The 18,736-nt window shown below is 42.0% G+C and overlaps 1 protein-coding gene across 1 annotated transcript in view; it reads right to left on the reverse strand.

Annotated features, from left to right (window-relative positions):
* Positions 1 to 1,394: 1,394 nt before the first annotated feature.
* The window catches only part of LOC124622776 (myrosinase 1-like), a 56,458-nt gene continuing 39,116 nt past the window's right edge, over positions 1,395 to 18,736 (reverse strand). Inside the window, exons 8-11 of the mRNA XM_047148568.1 lie at positions 16,871 to 16,986; positions 10,121 to 10,255; positions 9,922 to 10,028; positions 1,395 to 1,601 (exon numbers count right to left, since the gene is read on the reverse strand). Of these exons, the coding sequence (XP_047004524.1) occupies positions 1,463 to 1,601; positions 9,922 to 10,028; positions 10,121 to 10,255; positions 16,871 to 16,986 (497 nt within the window). The 3' untranslated portion in view covers positions 1,395 to 1,462. The remainder of the gene's footprint in view (positions 1,602 to 9,921; positions 10,029 to 10,120; positions 10,256 to 16,870; positions 16,987 to 18,736) is intronic.

The following is an 18,736-nucleotide window of genomic DNA, read 5'->3' on the forward strand; positions in this document are numbered from 1 at the left end:
TAATAGAAACTTTTACGTAGGCATGCTATTCCTATTTTGTGCTAAAAGTTTTCCTGTCTACTCCATTGTTATTTATGTACTGTTCAGATTTTACTTTTTCATTGGAAAGATGTTACTTACTGTATGTTTCTACTTCAGTCTAGATGTGTTACTTCTCTTCCAATGTTGTCTGCTAACATTTAACTTCTTTGGTGATAATACTCAGTAAATGTCTGAAGATGGCCTTGCAAGCCGAAAACCGGTTAACAATAAAAGTAATATTGTAGAACAAAAGCAAACTGGTGCTTTTCATTTATTGTAATTTATTGTTTTGTCGGCTGTAAAATCTGTTTGGAAGGAATTTACATTGCAGACGAGACATATGTGCGACTTCAACTCACGCCACTTCACAACACATGTGATTGTTTTAATGCTTTTGTTACGCACCGTTTTTCATAATATGTTACTTCAAAGTTGTGACACCGGGCTTAAAGCTGCAGCCGATTTCTAGATACGGAGTGACGAGTTTACATGTGTTTCTCGCTTAGTCGTTAAGCTTTGTTCAGTCTTCGTGTTTCACTGTCCGTTTGTTGAGCATCAGCGTTGTTCCTAATATTACCCCAAAGTGCTATGTTTACTGAAATCGTGCAATTTAGTGTAGTTTCTTATGTTTGCGTGGATTTTTCAAACTCTGTAAATGGAATTATATTGAAATGCATGTGCAACGAACGCGATTAGAGGCGCCATGCCACTGAGTCCGCGGCCCCTCCCACCGAAGGTTTCAGTCCTCCCTCGGGCATGGGTGTGTGTGTTGTTCCTAGCATAAGTTAGTAAAAGTTAGTTTACGTAGTGTGTAAGTCCAGGGACCGATGAACTCAGCAGTTTGGTCCCTTAGAAATTCCAACATTTGAACATTTTTGTACAGCGAATATAATGTAAAAGTTAATCTTACGCTCTCAGGGTACTTTCTTGGTAAGATCTGTGGCGTACCATTCGTGTTTGATATGTTTTACGTTTTATTCCTTTGTGGGATAATGATATGTCAGGTTTCATCTGTCCCTCTATCAGGTCATTACATAGAACTGTACGTACGTTTAATGTGGGAGTTCAGCTCCTTACAGTTACTACTAGGTGTGTTAACTGGTTTTCATGCTTACTAAGGAATTTTTTAAATGTAAACTTACCGAAAAATCAGTAATCCACTGCTTTCCGTTTCCCATGGACCCTAATTTCGTTATCTTAAAGCAGTTCATGCAGTAAAATTTTAAGAATTATGTGCGGATGAGCAACATGGGATCAGAATTCAGATAGTCTCAAAACGGAAATGCCACTGCCAGAAGGTCTCAATAACGAACTGCTGTGATTCTGCGGATTGCATTCGCTACCACACAAGGAAAGATCGTCAATGATTAAGAGTTAGCCAAAGTTCTTTATTTTGCAGTACATAAGGTCATATAAAGAGCAGACCAAGATAAGTTGTAGTTCAGGGGAGACTGTAGCGGAAGTATTCCTGAGGCAGCTCCTTAGTCTCGAAGATCTCCGACATGAAAGCTGCAGAGGCCCTTGGCGTCCTGGTTCTGTTCGGGCTGTCGAAATCCACCTCGTACAGCCCTAGTTTCTTGCTGCAAACATTTAAAACTGGTAAGGCTTTAACAGACAAGTGTACTGATTCTAGCACTACTTATTGTGACAGATTACTTTTACATAAGATAATTTTCTCGATGCCTTTGTGTATACTGAAATGACAGTCTAAATGCGATTTTTTAATAAGTGCTGGAAGTTACGTGGATAGGGTTGTACGAGGGCTGTTCAGAAAGTAAGTTACGATTGATCGCGAAATGAAAATCACAGTGAAAATCAGAAATGTTTCATTTGTAACAGTTAGCTACACCTTTCAGCTACTTCTCTAGTAGTCGCCGTTCTGACTCAGACATTCGTCGTAGCGTTGTACCAACTTTCCAATACCCTCATCAGCCGCCAGTGCTTTCCGCCAATTCTCTACGCTGGCCTAAAGCTCGTTGTCTGTGCCAAAATGTGGTCTTCATAGCCAGCGGTTCGTTTGAGCAGAGATGAAACTCAGTGGGAGACAATTACGGGCTGTATTGTGGGTAACCAAACATTTCCAATTGAAACGATGCAGGAACATCTTCATTGCCCCTGCAGAATGAGGCTGAGAACTGTCTTGAAGAAGAGACCGTACGACAGTTATGTAATGTTGGTTGCATAGCTTCAGGGGAAAATTCTCACCAGGCCCTCGTACTTGGCGGGAGACACTATTTTCTATAACATCTTTACGCGCTCACTAAGAGCTCAGGAATGAATAATTCTACTAGAGTCATACTAGAGACACTGCCCAACACATCTTTGCAAAGCTTTATCGGATTTTCATAGTCGTTTACATTTCGCGACCGATCGTAACTTACTTTCTGGACAGCCCTCGTATTACGAATAGAAAATGACGGGTCCATGCTTAGGTTTCCTGTATACTGAAAATGATGTACCAATAAATCGAGGATAGCAGGGAGAAAGTCGCCTAAGGGAAAGGACGAATGGTAAAGTGTAGGCGCGTGTGCACACAACGCAGACGCAGTTGGTCAAGAACCACCAAGTAATCAACACAACGAAAAAAAAAGAAAAACAGAATAAGTTGGTAGTAGCCGGATGATGAGGAACCCTCATTTCAATGCTATTAGCACGTCTGTGGTATAAATAACAGATACAATTGGACAATTTTAAGAGGTTCCACTGGAATGAAGAAATGAAATCTTGTTCCAAACGGTAGTACGCGTAACCATTTTAACGAAAAACTCACACAACCCAAATAGTTTGAAAAAGTTCGTAAAGAAGTATGATACGGATCACCTTGATATAAGAACTGATGTACTGCGCATCACGTGCCTGTATATGCACTAGTATAAGAAATACAAGATCTTATAAGATTCCTGTGTAAAACATGCGGTAATAACTCAGTAATACGCTCGTAACGTAAGTAAACAAAGAACTGGCAAAAAGTACAAAGAGAAAATGTAACGTCGGCAATTTAAATTATTATCCAAAGTCGATGTTTCCCATGTAGTCCTAGCCCCCCCCCCCCCCCCCCTCCTGCCCACACTGTGCGGGTATTTCTGCGTGACACGGGTTGACTGACCAGCCCAACTGAAATCGTTGATGTGGAGTCCCAGGTTTCCCTGGTGTTGGCTTCCAGCGATACCGTTAGTAGTTTGTCGTTGCACATTATTTGCACAATATGTTCATCGCATTTAATAAAGGTCTAAATTATGGCGGTCGTAACGATGGGTGCACTATATCTATCCTTAGCATCACATGCGAGCAAGTTTTAATGGCGTCGCGGATGAAAACTTTCTGATTTTCGTGGCTGGGTGCTCGCGAAGAGCATAGCTTAGAGATTTGGATCTTGACTTGTTTCCATAAAAACGGTAGCCATGGTTCAACAGACAGCTGTTACACCGAAATAACTCCGACGGGAAGTGCAATGTCCCCCAAAAACCATTTCCGCTATCGATGTCTGATCTGAAACCTGTGCGGAGGTCCAGTAAGGCGTGTGGAACAGCGGCGATCCAGCTGTTCCCTTGGTGCATGCCTAAGCGCGGCTTTTAAAGTGACACGTCCGCGCTTTACCGCCGTGTTGCTTGCAAGAATGTGGCTAGTTATATGGTGGTGTTCGAGGAATAGCCTCCGCTCAAATTGTCGCCCTTCATCCGTAGTGACATGAGCTAGACAACCGCAACCGTTAGTCCAGTTATTAAAAATGTTCCTGTTGCTGTTTCCGCTGAGATACCACTGCCTGGCGTCGCTTCCACTCAAAGAGTGTGTCTGTCAACAACAGACGTAAATGTACACCGATACTCTTCGGATATTGCAAGCAGGCCCACAAAATCTTCGTGTACGTGGGAGAAACAGTCTCCTGGTCCTGGCAATTCTGCCACCGGCTTATGTGTATGTCCACCAGCTCTTTGCACTTTCGAGATGTTACTCACGTCCTCGAACACCGGCGTTTTTTTTTTTTTTTTTTTTTGCGCTCAGGTAGCACAAGCGGTGGCACGGATCCGGAGAAAAAATCAGTGACTACATTTTGTGCTCCTTTTATGCGACTTACGTCTTTCCTGAATTGCCCAATCAACTCTAGTTGGCGAAGTTATCGACGAGAACAACCCTGCTTGATTACCTTACAAGCGAACACATTGGTTTATCGTCTATATAGAGTAGAAATGGTGTGTCTTTTGTGTAATGGCGGAAGTGCCACATAGCTTCATAGATGGCCTGCATGTGTCAGTCGTATGCACTCCATTTTTTTTCTCTTTGACTTGTATTGCTATACATCACATATTGTCCTCTTGTCAATGGGGCATCATTTTTAATCTTGCTACAATTTTTCATTTTTATTGGCAATTGCCGTTTTCAGTAGTAACGTATGTCAAAGGATATATGGCATATGATACATCAGCGATACTTTTTCTGCCGTTGATGATGGTTTAAGAATTAAGCAGAATAAATAACATTTCGACAGGCAGCACAGTGTTATGCATTTTGTAAAATTCGTACATGCTTCTAAGCAACATTATACACTCCAGTTAGTCTGTTGCTCTATCAATTTATGGGAGAAATAAATCTAAGGATTTCCACACTTGTTAGCGTATTGATGGTGCTGCGGCCATAGCATGCTGATTAGCACCTGCCACTGCTGCTAATGGCGCATTACGGACCGGATGAGACAAGACCACTGCTTTTTGTAAGTTTTCTTCTACTTTTTCAAATGCATGTTCCATCTCTGGCGTCCGTGGCAGGCGACGTCTGCCTATAGCGTTGTTATCTGTCAGTGATGAAGTGAGAGGTGCTTGTGTCTCTGCTACTCTTGCCAGGTGTCAGCGGCTGAAGTCAACGGTTCCCAGGAACGTTCTTAGTTGCAGAAAATCTGTTGGACATCGGGTGTTTTTAAGGAGCTCTCTCTTCTCCCTGAGTGGACAAATACTGACAACAGAAGCCATGTGGCCGAGGAATTATACCTGTTTTCTGCGCAGAACACATTTTGTTGTATTCACTACCGAAGCATATTTTCGTGTCCCGTTGAACACTGCATTGAAATGTTTCTTGTGTAATGCTGTTGACTGGAAAAATACCACAGTATTACCTAAATAGATAAAAAAGAAATTCTGTCCCAATTGCTCTTCATCTACAAAGCACTGTTATAACTGGACGACACCGTGTGCTCCAAATGGCGTCAGGAAGACCGAAATGTGTTATTACTGTGGTTTGGGGGATGCCTTCATCAGCCACAGAAATATGGTTATGAGCCTTCTTACAGACAATGACGCTAAAAATTGCAGCTTCGGCTAATACATCCCATATATTATGGACGGGGCAGCCGTCTGGGATGGTACGTGCATTCAAGCAGCCGTAATCTCCTCAGGGGCTTCAGATGCCGTCTGTCTTCTTCACTCGATCTAATAGTGTTGCCTACGAGCTGTTTGTTCTGCATATGTTATTCGTAACATTTCTCCAAATTCTGCTTTTACCGCGGAAAAACGGTCGGTGCCAATTTCCGTGGCTGCTGGAAGACTGATTGACAAGGTGTTGTCTTATTATGGTGCACCGTGCTAAGCGACCGATAACTTCCTGTCTGCACTCTGGTATAACACAACTATAGCGTGACGCGATGGTATTTTACCTATATTACGTGTGACCATCTGAAATGGAAAATTAAATGATTGTGGCGAGGGCACCCCGAAAGGGTAGACTGGTCGCCAGGTGCAAAGTCCTTTTAGGTGATGCCACCTCGGAAACTTAGATGTCGCTGAGTATAAGATGATGACGGAGACAACACAACAACCAGTCTCCGAGGCGAGAAAATCTCCAACTTGGACGGAACTCGAACATGGCATTCTGTCGCACTGACCGCTCAGCTATGGAGGCGGACACCTCTTTGCCCATCTTGATCTATGCCACAGTTAAGGAGGTTTATTTCCAGTCATTGGTGGTGAATGTAAGCCGCTCTCAAGATCGGCTCGATGACGTTTTCTAGTACAAACCTCCATTTGAAGTTTCGACTGAAACCCAAGTCAATTATTATTTCACATTTAATGGTTGTTGTAATGTGAGACCTGCTGGCCACAGTAAGGTGAGGTGCACCCACTGGCACAGTGATAATGTAAACAATCAGCCTCGATTAGCTGCTTGTGTGGCCTTCGTCGATTTATCACTGCTGAGACCGTTTGGGAACGCCGTAGACACATGGACCGCCTTACCGCCAAAACACTTGCACAGTAGCACACAGGGTGGTAGCAATGTCCTTGTGGCATCTGGTCATGGCGTTTTGCTCTGCCGGTGGAATGAGTGACTATCTTCTTTACTTTATCTGCTGCCGGTCCGCTTGACCCCGCGGTCAGTGGCAACAAATGTTTCTAGAAAGCGTCAATTTGGAGCTGCAGACGTTAATATTCGTTTACTGCGGGAAATTTCCGCGTCATTCTCGTATTTGCCGCGCTTTATACGGCTTCACTGTTGTTACGAAACTGAAGTTGTTGGCAGTAAATGGCATGCTACATGTTATGTACAGTGTAAACTGTTTCAATATTTGTGTTGTCTTTGAACTTTAAATAAATTATTCATATACAGATCTTCTTTAAGGTTTATGATTACGTAATGAACTATTTACGTTGTGCTGAACAAATTGTATTTCCACGCGACAAATCCACTCAGAGAAAGCAAACACGACTATGAGAGTTGGCGCTTCCCACACTGGTATCTCCGTAACAACCCGTCTGCGTAGAGAAGCGAGCACTGGCAGGCTATTCGTGACGTCGTCACTTGGAAGGGTCGATTGTATGAGAATCCATAGTGGTTTTGTAATCGCTCAATATGGTGACCTTGGTAACTGGCGTAAAAGTTCTTTAATTGTGACACTTTAGGCCCAAAATTTGCCTGCTACCTTTGGCAAGTTTTAGTCCCAATCGTTCATTTTAAAAAATATACTGGGTTACAGAATACCGTCTAAATTGCTGCAGTAGTCGTGATTTATTTTCCCCGGACTAAACTTTTTTTCTTTTTCTTTTTTTTCAGAGAAGCGTTGTGAGCGTTGAGTCTGCAGTGAACCTGCAGTTTTGTTGTTACCACGGTAACATTTACTTCAATTGCCAAAACACAGAGAATTTAATAAGCTTCACCTCACAAACATGCTAAGGAGCTACAATAGCAAAAGAATCCTGAAACAGTGTGTTACTAAAAAAACAACTAAAGATGTAACTGCTCAGTTGTCGGTATGAAAGTATACGTGTAATTTCTTCGCTTACGCTGTTGCACACCCACACTAATTGCTTACATTGTTTGATTTATTAAATTCAACTTCATACTTTCTTTTTTTAGATATGAGTGTTTATCTATGAGGATATTATAAACCACTCAGTCAAGTGCCTCTACGTGTCACAAAATATAACGACCGATGTTATTTTGTTATTTAATACGTGTAAAATTGGGTGAGTGAGCGAAAAACGGCCTTCTTAGTTGCCATTTAGAAGCATACTAAGATGATCCACATCGGTAACGCAGAAAGGTATGACATCCGCACCTACAGTGTATGCCTGAAGGTATTGCACAATGTTGTTACAGTCTAGGACTCGGTTAGTTACTTTCATGTTCCATACAACATTTGTATGGTTAAAAGTAATGATGTGTCACTTTACATTCATATTATACATTCACATGTAATAATGGCTACATGCTGACCATTTAAACTTTGTTCTGTTTTAATGAAGATGGAAATTAGTAGTTTCTACTCAGTGACATCTTACATATTATATAAATAAAAAGTCTCCTACGAAACAGAGTTGTCAAGGAGAAACTTTTTCACTTTGTTCTCGAATTTAACTTTGCAGTCTGTTAGACATTTTAAATCATTGAAGAATTTTGTGTTGTGCACCCTTTTTTTGGCTTAATGTGGACTAATGAATGTAGTATTTCCTTCTAGTATTGTAATTATGTTCATCATTCCTCCTTCTGAACTGAAAAGCGTTATTTACAATATCAATATTGTGTGCTTTCCAGCTGATGTATTGTAACGGCTGTTTAGCAAATTAAACGTACACCTTTATCAATGTACTGAGTCAGTGGTCCACCTCTCATGGACGCCAGACGTCACTGTATCAATATTGATGACGTCAGATTAAAGCACACGTGTAGTCAGCAGAGAGCTTATGGCCAAGTACATGCCACTGTACTGTAGTTTAGCATACAGACAGCAGTCTTGTGAACACTCTGTGTCAGAAGGATTAGCGTTATTTGCTAGTCATATGCAACCAGTTTTGACGAGAAACCAGCACGGGCAAGAATACCGATCAAATGTATAGGCTATTTTCACAGAAAAGAAGAAAATGGAATGATGTGGGGTGTGGATCCCTGCAAACAGCTGCCACGGATTGTCCACTAACCAGAACAAGCGCATCTGCAAGGAAAGACAAGGGTGTTATTCCTAGTTAATGATAGGTGGTGTAATTAAACTACATATCAGTGTTATTTCCATTTTTGTTGTGGAGATATTATATCCTTTTGGTAATGAGAGAGGGACATGGAGAAAGATTTGGAGCTATACCTACGCTCAAGACAGATGTTGGTAGGCATTTGATACGCGACAACAAGTGAGGGAGAGGCCAGTGACTAAGAAGTTTGAATGAAGAAAAGAATGCTTGTGAAATTTGACGTCACTTTTCCGATAGTATCCACGCTAATTATTCATAAGGTGGACTACAGTGGCTGGAAGTTACATATTTGTGGTAAGCATACACTGTTACACGGAGTTGGTTTAATTTGAGAACCATGTGTTGTAGGAGTATTGATGGTGAACACAGTATACCATTCATGCGTGATAAGTCGAACGTGACTTATTAGGTGATTTATTATTGGCAGTTCGATAATACTGGATATCGGCAGGAGGAGAGTCATATTAAAACAGGCAAGATCATTGATTCAAAAAAAAAAATGGCTCTGAGCACTATGGGACCTAACATCTATGGTCATCAGTCCCCTAGAACTTAGAACTACTTAAACCTAACTAACCTAAGGACAGCACACAACACCCAGCCATCACGAGGCAGAGAAAATCCCTGACCCCGCCGGGAATCGAACCCGGGCACCCGGGCGTGGGATCATTGATTCACAAGGACAAAATGAACGGAGAAAATCCTGAACTCTAGGGTACTCCTGAGAGCGGATTGTCCAACGAGGACAGGAGGCAAGTTGTAATAACAAAGACCATGTAGCATTTGTATGAAGAGGGAAAATAAACGAGGCGAGGAATGTACCCAAAGAGACCCCTCAGAGCACATTCGTACTTTGACAATCCACAATCGATTTTTTGATGTTTCTTTCTGTGCTTCTGGTTGTACCTCCGAAGTTAGTGTTTGAGAAACTCGTTTCTGTCGTTTTCAAAATTAGGATGATAAAATCATCGGTGCCAGATACCTCACTGCAATCAAGGAGAGAAATTACTCTCTCCCGTCTATCTGTGGGATGTTTGAACTCATGAGCCACTTTGATCAATTTATCTGCTATCCTAATAGCTTCCTAGAAGCCTGATCGACATTTATCGTAGATGTGATAAATCTTCAGATATTCCAGTAGACGCTCATGAGTAGTATGATATAAAACTTTTAATAATTAGTATAATAATTTCCGGTTATTATTAGTCTGCTTACGTTGAATTAGGTTTTGCTTCCAGTCAAAACGAAGTGTTATGGCTAACGAAAACTAAACTGAAGTTCTCTTTAATAAATGGCATAATAAATTCGGCGACGGTTTTAATAATTTGTATGTTCGTGTCATCAATATGTAAAGCTTCAGAACACATTTTCATGATCAATTAATGGCTTTATCGATTTTTCAGCCTTGATCAAGAGGAAACGAAAAGAAACTTGAAAGTGCACAAGGACTTACGTGAATCCGTCGATCCACTCGAGGTCGTCCATGAGACTCCAGCAGGTGTAGCCAATCACAGGAACACCGTCCACGTGGATAGCTTGTAGAAGAGCCGTCAGGTACGACTGTAATGAATATTTAAAACCATTAAGGAGTTCATTTTAAGGAGGTAAACTACTAATGTTTGCTGTTTCCCAAGATAATTGTCGTAACTCACCGTAAAGTACTCGATTCTGTCGGTGTCATTAAGACCACCAGTATTTGACCACCCGTTTTCTGTCACAAAGATTGGATAACCAGGGTATTCTTTAACGAGCCAGTTCAGTAAGTCGCGGAATCCCGAAGGGTAGTACTGGAACACGTGAAAATGAAGGCACATTTAACATAATTTATCTGAAAAGAATTGGACATCACATTGAACCGTGTCTGCAAACCAGTTATCACAGAATGCGCAGTGTGGAATTTCTCTTCCTCATTCCCGTGACACCATACGTCCTTTTAATGAAACAGGTATCCACAGAGGAACGTTAAAAGTAATTAACCAGATAATACGCCAAAGCACGGCTAAATCAGAGACATCCCCATCACTGTTTTTCCCCTTCATTTTATAATGTCACAACTATCAGGCATCCATCACCGTCTTATCTCTTTGATTACAAATTTTATTTCAAAAGCATTAATGTATCGTTATTTTAATTAATGTCTTAGTCAGAAGTAACAATATGAAAAGAATATTTCCCACCGTTTCGTTTTCCAAGGGGTTTGAGGGCGGGGTTGGCGGAGGGGAGAGGGTAGGATTTACACCATTGTTCATAAATATCTCCAGGATTTCAGACGAAGACTATACAAAAACTACATTCCAAGAAGAGATACACATCAGAGGATAGAGCATTTCTCCGAGGTTGTAGCTCACGCTAAAAGTGATCACTATTCGTTTCGTTTGTGATATGGCAAGCGTCAAATCATGGGTGCAATGTGTATACATATTAAGGCACCACATATAAAAATATCTGCACTTATATCCATTATGCCCCGTATTTCGAGGGCTTCTGTATACAGGGTGTGCGGAAATTCCCCTTACAAACTTTTAGGACTTTTGGAAGGAAGTGAGTACATAGTATTTTTGATAGGAACCATTGACCGGAAATGTCATCCAGCGACGCTACAGAGCGCCTGTGTTTTGCGCGCCGGCGCCTGAAATGTATGTATGTGAACAAGGGGTAATTCCGTGATGATGTTACAAACTTTGTAGTATGAGGGAGGAGGATAAATGTATCACTTTGAGTTATGAGTCCCTACGGCGAAAACGAATAAGTCGACAACTATAAGCGAAAACCGTACTGATACCTCTGACAGTGGAATATATGTACCGGTGTTGTTGTTGCTAAGACTGTAGGATAGGCAACTTTCAGAGGTGGCAGTATGGACCAAAACAAAAGAAAATGTGCAGGAAACGTGGGCTCTGAAATGCATTCGTTGAAAGCTATAAGCATTTGTTCTATAGAGGAGATGTGTGTTACGCTCTAGCGAAGATGAACAAGTGCTCATGGCTTCTCAGCTGTGCATCTTAGAGCCCTTGTTTACCGGACATTTTCTCTTGTTTTGGTCCATACTACCACCTCTGGAAGTTGCCTACCCTGAAGTCTTACTAACAACAACACTGGTACATATATTCCACTGTCAGAGGTATCAGTACGGTTTTCGCTTATAGTTGTCGACTCATTCGTTTTCGTTACAGGGATACATAACTCAAATAGATCCATTCATCCGTCTACATCATCCTTGAAAGTTTCAACATCATCACGGAATCACCCTTTATGTACATACGTTTACAGGCGCCGGTGCTTATAAATTTGACGCTCCGTAGCGTAGTTGGATAACGAGTCCGACATGGGCTCCTATTCTAAATACGAGGATCACTCCAAAAGAAATGCACACTATTTTTGTAAAAATACCGTTTTCATTCTGCATGTGTGAAAGTTTTACAGTGTGTAGATACATCCTTCCCGCTTGTTTTCAAACTTAGTTCAACCTGTTCCCGTGAGTGGCACCGTCACAGCATGTCTTCAAGATGGCTGCTACACTTGACGTTCGTCAGAAGCAACGTGCAGTCATAGAATTCCTGTGCTGTGAAAACGAGGCAGTGGGAAACATACACAAGAGGTGGAAAAAGGTGTATGGAGATGCTGCTGTCGATCGCAGTACAGTTAGTCAGTGGGCAAGCAGGTTACGTCATGAAAGCGGGCACGGAATATTGAGGATTGTCCTCGCAGCAGCAGGCTTCGTACTGCACACACTCCAGACAATGTGCACAGAGTTAACGAATTGGTGACTGCTGACAGACGCATCACAGTGAACGAATTATCACGCTACGTTGGGATAGGGTAAGGAAGTGTTTGCAGAATACTGTAATTGTTGGTGTTAAAAAAGGTTTGTGTCAGGTGGGTTCCCAGGATGTTGACAGTGGCTCACAAAGAAACAACAAAAACGGTATGCAGTGAACCTTTGGAACAGTGCGAGAATGGTGGAGATGAATTTCTTGGAAGAATTGTGACAGGTGATGAAACATGGCTCCATCATTTTTCACCAGAGACGAATGAGCAATCAATGGAGTGGCATCATTCAAATTCATCCAAGAAAAAAAATTCAAAACCGCACTTTCTACTGGAAAAATTATGGCTGTGATGTTTTTCGATTCCGAAGGACTCTTGCTTTTGGACATCATGCCAAGTGGAACCACCATAAATTCTGATGCATATGTGATGACACTGTAGAAACTTCAAGCTCGACTGAGTCATGTTCGGCCACATCGGCAAAATCAGGATGTTTTGCTGTTGCACGACAATGCACGGCCACATGTCAGTCAAAAAACCATGGAAGCGATCACAAAACTCGGATGGACAACACTGAAACACCCGCCTTACAGTCCTGACCTGGCTCCATGTGACTATCATCTCTTTGGGAAACTGAAAGACTCTCTTCATGGAACAAGGTTTGAAGATGATGACACCCTTGTGCATGCTGCCAAACAGTGGCTCCAACAAGCTGGTCCAGCATTTTACCGTGCGGGTATACAGGCGCTGGTTCCAAGATGGCGTAAGGCAGTTGAGAGGGATGGAAATTATGTGGAGAAATGAAAATGTTGTTCCTAAAGGATGTATCTACACACTGTAAAACTTTCAAACATGTAGAATAAAAGATGGATTAAAAAAAAATACTGTGCATTTCTTTTGGAGTGACCCTCGTATTACGTACTCACTCCCTTCTACAAGTCCTAGAAGTTTGTAACGGGATTTTATGAACACCCTGTATAACTGTCGATTATAGTTCGTCAATGTAGATAAAATTTTGTCTTGGAAAATTTACCATCATGGTTTCCAGCCTGAGGAGCGTGTTCTGCTGCAGCTGATTTTTCTCCTTTCCCTAGTAGACAAAAACATTTGTTTTACTTCAAAGGCGTATTTACACTTCTCCTTTTAGTTCCAATGCTGACCCACCACACTTACAAGTAATTTTGCATGCCCCGCATACCGACAGGGAAGAACGTTTATCCTTTACCAATCTGATGGCTTGACCTGACATCTGATGTTACGTTTCTGTAAAATCTTACCGGTCTGATAGGTTATTTTCTTTCAATAAAACAGATAGAAACTGTGAACTTCATCCGCTGATTTTCATATTTTCCTCTGGCGTAATGTTATTTGATTGGAGCGCTTTAATTACTTCTTTTTGAACAGCCATTTTTCTGAAATTTTGTTCACCGTATCGTCGGGAGTGAAGCGTGGATCGATGGAAATGATGACCCATGGACTCCAGATTGATTCTCGTATTTGGATTCACTGTCATGCAGGAGAACGGCTATTCTAACGTAGGCCGCTTTCGGTAGTACACACATCAAAAAAGTTTTGCGTCACCTCGGTTCCGAGACTTCCGAAACCTGTATAGAAAATTGGACCAGAGATCAACATAAACATCATTTCCGCCATTTTTGTTGCTCATGAAAACCACACATTGCATGTTGTATCACCATACAGCGAGATCTTCAGAGGTGGTGGTCCAGATTGCTGTACACACCGGTACCTGTAATACCCAGTAGCACGTCATCTTGCATTGATGCATGCCTCTATTCGTTGTGGCATACTATCCACAAGTCCGTCAATGCACTGTTGGTCCAGATTGTCCCACCCCTCAACTGCCGTTCGGCGTAGATCCCTCAGAGTGGTTGGTGGTTCAAGTCTTCCATAAACAGTCCTTTTCAATGCATCCCAGGCATGTTTGATAGGGTTCATGTCTGGAGAACGTGCTGGCCACTCTAGTCGAGCGATGTTGTTATCCTGAAGGAAGTCATTCACAAGATGTGCACCATGGGGGCGCGAATTGTCGTCCATGAAGACGAATGCCTCGCCAATATGCTGCTGATATGGTTGCACTATCGGTTGGAGGATGGCATTCACGTATCGTACTGCCATTACGATGCCTTCCTGGCACAAAGTAACAATGCGGACGCGATCGAACCACAGTATTTACTGTCTAGGCATGGTTGAACTACAGACAACACGAGCCGTATACCTCCTTCCTGGTGGAATGACTGGAACTGACCGGCTATCGGACCCCGCCGTTCAATAGGTGCTGCTCCTTCAAGGTTGTTTATATCTTTGTGCGGGTTTAGTGACATCTCTGGTCAAAGGAACTGTGTCTGTGATACAACATTCACAGTCAACGACTATCTTCAGGAGTTCTGGGAACCAGGGTCATGCAAAACTTTTCTTGATGTGTGTATTATGATCGCGGAATTATGGAAAAATGCAGGAGAAAATCTTATTGCAAAACTCAAAGAAATTACACACGAAATCTGGAAAACTGAAAAAATCCCCACAGATTGGAAGACAGCAATCATACATCCTCTGTACAAAAAAGGAAGTAAAACATACCCCAACAACTATCGTGGAATCTCTTTACTATCAATAACATACAAAATTCTGTCTAAAGCCCTACTAAACCGAGCAGAACCTCAGCTGGATTCAAAACTAGGCGACTACCAAGGTGGATTCAGAAAAGGTCGATCATGCGTAGAACAAATCCTTAACTTGGAAAACACAATGAAATATTTGCATAGTACCTCAAACAAAAGTTATGTTATCACGTTTGTCGACTTTAAAAAAAGCATTTGACAGTACAGCCCGAGAATCCCTTTTTGAAGTATTGGTAGAATTTGGACTAGAAGACAACAAATATCATAAAAGAGACACTCACGGAGACCAAATCCAAAGCAAAATTTATGGGAGCATTGAGCACAGAATTTGAAATAGACACAGGAGTACGACAAGGGAATGTACTGTCCCTAGTGCTCTTCAATTGTGCTCTTGAAAAAGTTGTTAGAGAATGGAGAAAAGCAGGTGCACCAGCACACAGACTGGGACCAAGACATAAGGGCATAGAATTACACTGTTTAGCATTTCCTGATGACGTGGCACTGATCGCACAAGACATTACCGATGCACAGAAACAGCTAGAATTATTACAAGGACAGGCAGCTAAAATAGGACTATAAATTTCATTTGAAAAAACAAAATTTATGACTGACATCAAAGACGCGCCTTCTGATCTCAAGATTGGTAATAACTACATCTCTTGAGTAAAAGAATTTAAATATTTAGGTGAATGGATTACAGAAAATTGTAATGAAAAGAAATCTGTCAGATCAAGAGTCCAGAAAATGGAGACGGCGTTTCAATTAACAAAAAACATTTACAACAAAAAGAGTCTCTCGTGGAACTGCAAAATACGACACTACACAACAGTAATTAAACCCGAAGCTCTCTACGCATCTGAGACACTAAACCGTCAACACAGAACACTAAAAGGGGAATTAGAAGTGAAAGAACGTAAAATAATCAGGAAAATCCTAGGACCAAGAACTAAAGATGGTGTGCATTATCCAAAACCCAATGCAGAAATATATAAAAATATCTCCAAAATAACAGATACAATGCGCATGAGAAGAATCCAATTCGTGGGGCATTTAGAAAGAATGGACTCAAATAGGTTAACGCACAAAATCCATACATTTTTAAAGAACAGAACTACAAGATCGAACTGGTACAAACAGACGGAAAAAGACCTGGGAGAATTAGGGTCCCCAAATCTACAAGATAGAAATGAAATCAGAAAAATCACAAACACACGGGGTTTTGAGGAAGAAGAGAGAAAAACTAACTGACATACGTGGTCTATGCAACGAAAGCTAGCCCATTCGCTGTTTATGAAGGAATACTAGGCGAAAAGGAAGGCAACAAATGTTGATTACGCGTGGTCCTAAGTGATCCATCCGCGAAGAAGAAGAAGAAAGATACGGAGGGCACCCACCAGGGCTTCAAATCGACCTGTCGTAGTAAGCGAAAGCACTGTCACCGCTGCAAACTACGTGAGCATTACTGCGGACAATCTGCATCCCTTCACGTTTGATGTCTTCCCCCAACGGCGACGGCATCTTCCAGTAAGATAACTGTCCGTATCATGAGGCCAGAACAGTGTTTCAGTGCTTCGAGGAGCACGACAGTGAACACACGTCGATAACTTGGCCGCCTAATTCGCCTAATCGAAATGGAGCACGCCTGCGACGTTTTCTAACGCCAGCTTTGCGCCCACAAACCGTACTTCACGATATTTCCGTGATTTATACGTAGACGTCCAAGGACCAGTCGAAAGCAGGCGACCCAGAACCACTGTTGTTTTGTCTTCCGAAGGTGGTCCCACGCACTATTGAGGACGTGGTCATAATGTTTTGTCTGTTCAGTGTCTGTACTGTTCCGTAGCTGTGACGTCATAACATATCGACGACAGGTGTTAAGACGAAATTTCAGTACGTAACATATTTCAACTGATCCAACACCGAACACCGCTTAAAATTACAAACCGCCCAAAGCACGGCTGGAAACGCTGTGCCGGACTTCTACAGCTTACTTACCCCAATATTGACACTGAGGACACCAGAGTCGTGCCGTTTGGACGGAGAGCTCCAAAACTCACTTGGTTTCACATAGCTCGTTAAATAATGATTCACTCCAAGAAAGTCAGACGCACCTGCAACAGAGTTTCATTTCTGTTAAATGAGCACTTTTCTGGACTGTTAAACATATCTACAAATAATAAAATCACTAACTTAATTCTACATATCATGTAAGCACTTTTGAAACGGCACTTTCAGCTCTCTTAAAACGAGGTAAGATAATAGTTTTAAGATGTCCTGAAACTATGCTGAAAGGTTACCAAATCTACGAGGAACGCCGCTGTTACCTCATAAAATTACCGAAAAACTTTTCACCTCATTTCGCGGTTGTTTTTCTGGCTGTGCTCTCACGTCATTCGTTTGGTAGGCGAAATAAATTGTTAAAAGTCTTAAATTATAAGTAAAACTGTGTATCACAGTCACATTTTGGACTTGATTCTGTGTGAAACAACATGAGACAAATCGCTACTCAAAACCTTAAAATTAATGTAAAGAGCTGTTTACAGAGACCTACACTGAATTCTCCAACGTAATCCACCATTTTGAAAAGTAATTCCGTTCGACGCTTGCTAGAAGTATCCTCTAAATACCTTGAATCCTCAGAACCAGCAACCACTCAGCTGCCGCGAAGGTGCACAACTCTACCCTCTTCCGAATTATCGTTTGGAAATACCTCTCACGCCAAAATTAAGCCAGGTAATAAGCTGAAACATCACTTTGACCTCGCGCTCCAGGTTACACGCTGACAGCTCCATACGGTCAGAGTCCGCGTTAGGAGGCCGGTGTTATGCTGTGAAGGTCGCCGTCATGGACCCACGCCAGTTTGGACCTACACGTCGCGCTGGACGTATTCATATGTATGAAAGTGTCTCGTGAATAGTTACTGGGCAGTTTCAATATGGGTAGAATTTAACAACAGAATCTTCGACGCCCAACGTTTAACTTCCCTAATGATAGTAAAGATAAAATGATATTAACAACAGCTCTTACGGAGCCATGTGTATATTTACCTCCTATGCTCCATTGATGAACGCAGTGGAATTAAAACTCAATATACAGGGTGTTTCAAAAATGACCGGTATATTTGAAACGGCAATAAAAACTAAACGAGCAGCGATAGAAATACACCGTTTGTTGCAATATGCTTGGGACAACAGTACATTTTCAGGCGGACAATCTTTCGAAATTACAGTAGTTACAATTTTCAACAACAGATGGCGCTGCAAGTGATGTGAAAGATATAGAAGACAACGCAGTCTGTGGGTGCGCCATTCTGTACGTCGTCTTTCTGCTGTAAGCGTGTGCTGTTCACAACGTGCAAGTGTGCTGTAGACAACATGGTTTATTCCTTAGAACAGAGGATTTTTCTGGTGTTGGAATTCCACCGCCTAGAACACAGTGTTGTTGCAACAAGACGAAGTTTTCAACGGAGGTTTAATGTAACCAAAGGACCGAAAAGCGGTAAAATAAAGGATATGTTTGAAAAATTTCAACGAACTGGGAACGTGACGGATGAACGTGCTGGAAAGGTAGGGCGACCGCATACGGCAACCACAGAGGGCAGCGCGCAGCTAGTGCAGCAGGTGATCCAACAGCGGCCTCGGGTTTCCGTTCGCCGTGTTGCAGCTGCGGTCCAAATGACGCCAACGTCCACGTATCGTCTCATGCGCCAGAGTTTACACCTCTATCCATACAAAATTCAAATGCGGAAACCCCTCAGTGCCGCTACCATTGCTACACGAGAGACATTCGCTAACGATATAGTGCACAGGATTGATGACGGCGATATGCATGTGGGCAGCATTTGGTTTACTGACGAAGCTT

Source organism: Schistocerca americana, chromosome 7 (genome assembly GCF_021461395.2).
Source record: "Schistocerca americana isolate TAMUIC-IGC-003095 chromosome 7, iqSchAmer2.1, whole genome shotgun sequence".
Classification (NCBI taxonomy): Eukaryota; Metazoa; Arthropoda; class Insecta; order Orthoptera; family Acrididae; genus Schistocerca; species Schistocerca americana.